Source organism: Poromitra crassiceps (genome assembly GCF_964638095.1).
Source record: "Poromitra crassiceps genome assembly, chromosome: 3".
In the NCBI taxonomy this organism is placed as follows: domain Eukaryota; kingdom Metazoa; phylum Chordata; class Actinopteri; order Beryciformes; family Melamphaidae; genus Poromitra; species Poromitra crassiceps.
In genome coordinates, this window is record NC_139625.1 from 23638785 (window position 1) to 23646349 (window position 7565).

At 47.2% G+C, this 7565-nt stretch overlaps 1 protein-coding gene across 1 annotated transcript in view; it reads left to right on the top strand.

The window, feature by feature from the left end:
• Positions 1–4680, top strand: part of efna2a (ephrin-A2a) — a gene marked incomplete at both ends in the record, with an annotated part of 127153 nt that extends 122473 nt beyond the window's left edge. Inside the window, 2 exons of the mRNA XM_083632767.1 lie at positions 2893–2958; positions 4556–4680. Coding sequence (XP_083488893.1) covers positions 2893–2958; positions 4556–4680 — 191 coding nt within the window. The remainder of the gene's footprint in view (positions 1–2892; positions 2959–4555) is intronic.
• Between the last annotated feature and the right edge of the window lie 2885 nt (positions 4681–7565).

Below are 7565 nucleotides of genomic sequence, written 5' to 3' on the forward strand. Positions count from 1 at the left end.
CCATTTAACCACGCCTTATTTTGTTCCCAATATTTTATTTTACAATTTTCAGAACAAAACACGCCTTTTTAAGCGTAGAATTATTCACAACTGTGGCCATTGGTGATCTCCAGTAAACCAATCACATTCTTCCCTTCCAAGCTCTGATTCCACGGAGCGACTCCAGTCCGGTCAGAAAAGCCCGAGAGTGAGAGAGAGCGAGAGAGGGGAAGAGAGAGTGAGAGAGAGACAGAGAGAGAGAGGGAGTGAGAGAGAAAGAGGGGAGAGAGAGTGAGAGAGAGACAGAGAGAGAGAGGGAGAGAGAGAGAGAGAGAGAGGGGGAGAAGTCTGCATGGAGACACAACTGAGAGTTGCTTTGGAAAGGAGCTCGCACCGCATCGTCATAACACGTTCATTAATAAAACTGTTTGTTTTGCCGGTTGGGAGGCTCAAACTGTCAATAGTGTCTGCCTGTCTGGCAACATGGAAATAACTCTATATATATTTAGCTGATTGATGGATAGTTTCCCATTCAGTCCCCCTGTTTTGGCCACTTCTTCCTTTCACTTTTGGGACATGGAAGAATTGTATCCAGCACAGCGCTGTTGATGAGACGAGAGAGGGGGAATCCTCGCGCTGTGTCACCACGGAGGTGCTGAATAAGGCCTGGTTTTGAAAAGCGCTAACCGCAAAATTAACGCCCGTTGGGAAGATCGCTTTAGGCTGGTATTTAAGGCCGAAACGCCCATTCTGGCCTATTCTGGCACTGCGCCATGCCTCTTCAGCGTAAAGCGCATTTCGGGGCATGAAAACATTGCGGTATCCTCCCGAGTCAGCGGTAGGCAGGCGTAAAGCGTGTTTTTTTTGCGTTTAAGGCCAGTTTAGCGCCTAAGGCCAGGGGGAGAATAGAGCCCTATATCCCCATTTCAGATGGATAGAGAGCTGGTTAAAAAGTGTCAAAGTTCTCTTTTAAGTACTGGATAGTAAGGACCCGGTTTGATTCCCGGTACTGGCCCTTTCTATGTGGAATCTGCATCAGTTTCCTCGCACGTTCCAAAGACATTCGTGTCAGATGCATTCAGGAGACTACATTTCCCATAGGTATGAATGTGACTGAGTGTTAAGTTAAGTTATCCTTTATTTATCCCCGTGGGGAAATTCATCCTCTGCATTTGACCCATCCTCTACTAGGAACCTTCCTAGAACTAGGAGCAGTGGGCAGCCGCAGTGCAGCGCCCGGGGACCAACTCCAGTTCTTTTGCCAGTGCCTTGGTCAGGAGCACTGACACGAGTATTAACCCTAACATACATGTCTTTCTTGATGGTGGGAGGAAACCGGAGCACCCGGAGAAAACCCCCATACGAACACGAGGAGAACATGCAAACTCCACACAGAAAGGACCTGGGATGGACCGGGATTCAAACCCGGGACCTTCTTGCTGTGAGGCAACAGTGCTAACCACTGAGCCACCAGTGTGTGTGGTGTGGCTGAATCCAAATTGTGTTGATGTTGCCTGAAGTGCTCGTGGTGTTTGATGTGATTTGACGAGGGTGCAGGGCTTTCAGAGCACGTACAAATGTCATAATGGGACAGACTCTGTAACTGCTAATGTTGCTACTTCAGTGAAGCAGTAAAGGCAAATCAATTAGCTAATAGGCTGCTTTAATAGCTACATACATTAATGTGAAATTGCAGATCATTGTTCTAATGTGATCACTAACCACTTACACAGAAAATACCGTCTTTGATTGCTTCTCCGTCTCTGACATGTTTGCATCGTGTTGTTTACAGTTTTGCATTTTGTGTTGTATCAATAATGCAGTTAACTAGGTGGGGAAGTCTGCAAAGGTGCAGACTCTCTAAAAGTCTGCTTTAAAATTCTCCATGAAAGCTCTTGTGGACTTTTTACAGGGGACTCATTCACTCATTCACTCACTCACTCACTCACTCACTCACTCACTCATTCCCCATGTAGTGTGTTTATCATAGTGAACTATTTGGGGAATCATCCGGACACTACCTAACTCTTCTTCTTCTTTGGTAAACATGACAGCATTGCATTCTGTTATATGGGAGAAAATGTAGGGTACATTCGCTGTTCACTAGAAATTGCAGTGCATTGTGGGCATTTTATAGTGGACTATATAGTGAATCAAATTAACAGTTGGGAATTTGGATACTAGTACAAAATGGCCAACACACGATATAGTCTATTTCTGTAATAGGGACCGGTTTCGAACAGGGTTAGTGTGTCTCCCTGCATTGCACTCACTGCATGCTGGGATAGAACCCCCTCGCTGCCATGAAAAAGTAGAGAAAATGAATGTCCTTTAGCTGGCACTGCTGTCTGATGTCCTTTAGCTGGCACTGCTGTCTGATGTCCTTTAGCTGGCACTGCTGTCTGATGTCCTTTAGCTGGCACTGCTGTCCAAAGTGACTTCCAATGAGTGAGCAGGTTGGGATTCAGTGTCTTGCCTGAGGACACTTCAGGCTGCTGGCTGACCCCCCCACTTCCAGGATGGATAGATCTCTAAGCCAGTGGTTCTCAAATGGGGGTCCGGGGACCCCCATGTAACACAATGACTATTTTGGTCATGGGTTTTATACACTTTCTGTAATAAAACACCTAAATCATCAATCTTATCATATGGTGGACCGTGGGACAAAATCCTACGAAGTGGGGGTCCGTGGTCTAATTTGTGTCAGTTTAGGGGTGAAGAACCACTGCTCTAAGCCCCCCCCCCCCCCCCCCCGCCTGATAAGAAAAACTGTGGCCCTCCACGACAGAACACAACAATCAAGCCTTTATTAAATGTCACCAATTACCTTTCGAGTGCAATCAGCGGCGCAAATCGTTTTTCTCACTCTCTCAACTAATCTCTCTAATCTTTCAATCTCTCCTCCTTTTCCAGCGTCTCCTCACCCGAACCATGTGGGGCGGGCATGTCTAAAGCTGAAGGTGTATGTCAGACCTCCAGGTAAGTCACGCTCTAACTACACACACATACACATATACACACACCCTCACTCACACACACACACACACACACATATACACACCCACACTCACACAGGTCCAGATTGGCTATCAAAGTAACATTAGGGGAGAATAAGAGGTCTGATAGAATGGCCTGGCAACACTCTGCTCTGATTCACAGACTAGCCGGTCAACACTTCAACACATTCACTCACACATACACACACGCCTACACACACACATACACACATGCCTACACGCGCGGCCAAACACACGCACAGAAACGCACCTATCTAGACAGAAGCGCGCGCATACACAGAGGCCCAAAGTGGCATACGCATCACATCAAATTACATCACAGCACACTGGGTGCGAGAGAGACCTTCTGTCCTTGTGGAGAGAGAGAACAGACTAGCTTGGTTTTCTAACAAATGTTACTTTCAGTGTACCAGGTAGATTCTTCTCATAACACGTCTAATAATAAATATATCGCATGTAGTCTAATCTATTAATAGGCGACATAGTTCTTTAGTCAAATTCTCCTCCTGCATCATGTTGGTCAAAGATGAAGCATGGTTTGCTTAGCACACAAGTGTCTTTTTCCTGAACAGTGTGCAGTCTGGTAAGATAATGCCCTTTTGAAACTACCTCCCACATAGATTGGCACAGACAGAGCGTTCACAGCATTCACGCAAGTGTGCCAGGTCCTAAGATACCACCGTTTAAAAATAACCCCACAAAAGATTGGCATCATTTGGATGGGGAGCAGGTTGCGGCAGGCATTACGATAGACTTGCGTTATCTTGAGAATCTACCTGTATGTTTTCACTGGCTTCAAAGGCAGAGTTTGCCTCATGAGTGTTGAACCTGCAATGCATCTATCCAGATGATGACATGGCTTTGAAGATCTTCGTAAAAGAGGGAGATTCGGCCATCGCAGCTTTCCCGTGCGCCGATCGTTCCGTATCTGCGTATGGAGGGGAAGTCTCTCCTCCATACATAATTAGGCTGACTGACACAACATTCAGACCATTTAGCATTTACATCCATTCTTTTATTCTGTCACTGCTGCAGCTCTTCTTTTTGACTCTGCTCTTTTGCGCTGTTCAAGTCATCTGTCTGACATTGCAACTTCCATCTGTGAAATATTGTCACTCCAGGGAGCTCTGAGCAGCTACACGTGTGTGTGTGTGTGTGTGTGTGTGTGTGTGTGTGTGTGTGTGTGTGTGTGTGTGTGTGTGTGTGTGTGTGTGTGTGTGTGTGTGTGTGTGCGTGCGTGCGTGCGTGCGTGCGTGCGTGCGTGCGCGTGGGCGCATGTCAGTTGCTCCAGATTCCAAGTCTCTGTGATTAAACTGTAATTAGGTTGGTTAAACCCCCTGCAGAGCCCAGTTTGCTGTCGTCTTCTCCTCCTTCCCCTTCTGCCTTCTCTCTGCCTCTCCTTGGCTGGTGGAGGTTTGTCTTGTCTGAGTTGTCCGTCTGTGTCTCTCTCATGGTTCAGAAGTTTGGCTGGTGGAGGTTTGTCTTGTCTGAGTTGTCCGTCTGTGTCTCTCTCATGGTTCCGATGTTTTGTCGTTTTTCTTTTCTCCTTTTTGTTTCAGATGGGTCGGGATACGACTCTCCGGAGCCCTTCCTGACTGATGGCGGACCAAGCTGGAGGCCAGGGTCCACGGCCCTGTTAGCCGGTCTGGCCTCACTGCTCCTGGGACTCTTCTCTTGGCTGTGACCCCCTCCACTTCCTGGAGCTCCCACCCATGGTCGCTGGGCTGGGCTGGCTGTCCCTCTAAATCCACCACCCCTCAGGGAAGCCCTCTGTCTCCGTCCCCCTCCCACCTCCACCTCTGTGCTACCACCAACCACCCCCGCCGCCAGCTCCCTCCATGGCCCAGCCACGGACACCCTTCACAGGCCTGGCTGAGCAGGTTGGGCCGCTGGTCTTGAGCTGTCTGGGAAGATGTCCCGATCCCCCAATTGTGGATGGAACGGATGTGTTGCACCTCTCAGCTGGAAACCACAAGGGAAATCTCTTTGCACTCATTTGAGGGGGTCCTTTGATCTGACTATTGACTCTTGGCCGCTGATGGCCTAGATATAGCTGTGGCTATGATTAAACTTGTCGTTTCAGTGCAATTCCTATATCATCCAATCAGGGCAGGACACATTGAGCGATAGGCCTGGATGCACAAGAATTGGATTTAGCTCACATTGCTATCCGATCCTCAAAACAAGAATTGGAAGTGTCCAAGCTTGCATTGTAATTGGAATTCTATACTGTTTGGATGCAATCCAGCCACAATGAGCATTATGGGCAATGTACCGAGATGGAGAGGAAAACGCAGCCAAAACCAGAAAAACGAAGGGGAAAAAGTCCTGCAGGCGCAGATTTATGGCTATTAGAGACACGTATAGTAACATGATCTATGTCGAGATTTTTTACAGGCCACAGCAATGTGATATAAAAATCAGACAGTCTGATCTTTATGAGCAACTCAAATATCACACTGTAATGACAAGTGTAACCATATCCTGTCAGTGGGAGGGGGTGGGGGGGGCGGGGTGGTGTGGGAAGCCCGGGTGGGGGGGGTGGGGTTTTGGTGAGGTGTATATTTTCAGGTGGGATGTGTTTGTCTTATTCGTGTTTCTAAACAAAGCATTTATCACAGCCTGGCCTGCACAGGCATCTCCAGCACTGTCTATTGTCAATACGGTCGGGTGACTTTTGGAACCATGACTTTCTCATGTATGAATGTACCACTGGTCACCCACCTCTTGTCTATCTGTATTCTTATGACTGTGGTCACTTACAGTACCTTCTCTCGGACTGGCAGGATGAATGGGTCGGGGGTGGGCCTGGAGTAGCGATGATGGATTGTGAGAAAAGGAGGCGGCACTCAGTTGCATGATGACCACTGTGAAACCTTCAGATCAATCTTGTTTGTAATGATATATTTTTTCATGGGGCGGGGAGGGGGGAAGGGGGGGGGGGGACACCCTACTACCGCTCTCTTGCTCTCCCTGAGACTTTCCATCAAAGGGGGAAAAACAACCTCTCTCCTCACATGTTTTCTCCTGTCTGGCATGCGGTCGTTGATGGATTAGCTTGGTCTGGGAGATAAATGGGCACGCAGTGTGAAACTGACTGCAGATCAGCTCTCAGAGCCCAGGCCGCTTCGCAATGGACATAAACACTGACTGAAGCTGGCCCTGGCTCTGCGGGTTCAACCAACCAATGACGGCAGCTCATAGGCCATGGCAAATGAGGCAACTGTGTGCGGTACAGTACCATCACAAACACACACACACACACATACAGTACACACATACAGTACACACATACAGTACAGTACACACACAGTCTCTGATAACGAGACTGTGACCTCTGAGACTGTGGAGCATTCATGGACTTAACTATAAAGGGAACAGCACAAAGAGAGAGAGAGAGAGAGAGAGAGACTGGAGGAGAGAGCGAGAGAGACTGGAGGAAAGAGAGACTGGAGTAGAGAGAGAGACTGGAGGAGAGAGGGAGAGTGTGTGTGCATCAGGGGAGTTAGACTTCTTCTTTCATGTTGGGAAGTGAACATAATGAGTAAGCACTGTGAACACACACACACACACACACACACACACACACACACATAGATAGATACAGAGCCATGCACACAGGGTTCCCACACCAACATCACATTCAAGGACTTTTCAAGGACTTTCCAGGCCCAATTCCCTCAAATTCAAGGACCCAACACAGCATAGTTTGAGACATGGATCAATGTTAATTCCTGTTACAACACTGATAATGTATTATAATAAGAATTAGCAGGCCGCTTTACAGAAGCTCACAGACAATTGAAAAGAGAGAGAGGCTTTAGTGTGTGTGAACACTTCTCAACTGTGCTGTGTTAACAAAAATATCAAAAGAACTTCAATTTCTATTCTTGCACAAAATATATAAATTCAAATACTTTCAATGACCCATGTCTATTTATGTCTATTTTCAAAAAAAAAATCTCAAATTCACAAACTTTCAAGTATGTCAAGGTCCCGTGGGAACCCTGACACACAGACAGACAAATGCATACAGTTGCAGTATGTACAAAAACATCTACGCAGATACACTAATATATATATACACACATGCACACACACACACACACACACACACACACACACACACACACACACACACACACACACACACACACACACACACACACACACACACACTCACATACACATGTACAGGTACAAAGACACAAGTACACACACACACACACACACACACATGAAAACACAAACACAAACTGTTTCATCTTATTTTTGTAGCATTATTAAAAATCACTGTTACCCTGTGTGAGATGCAGTGACGGGGTATAGCCTGTCAATGACTCCTGTGTGAGATGCAGTGATGGGGTATAGACTGTTACTGACTCCTGTGTGAGATGCAGTGACGGGGTATAGCCTGTCAATGACTCCTGTGTGAGATGCAGTGATGGGGTATAGACTGTTACTGACTCCTGTGTGAGATGCAGTGACGGGGTATAGCCTGTTAATGACTCCTGTGTGGGATGCAGTGACGGGGTATAGACTGTTACTGACTCCTGTGTGGGATGCAGT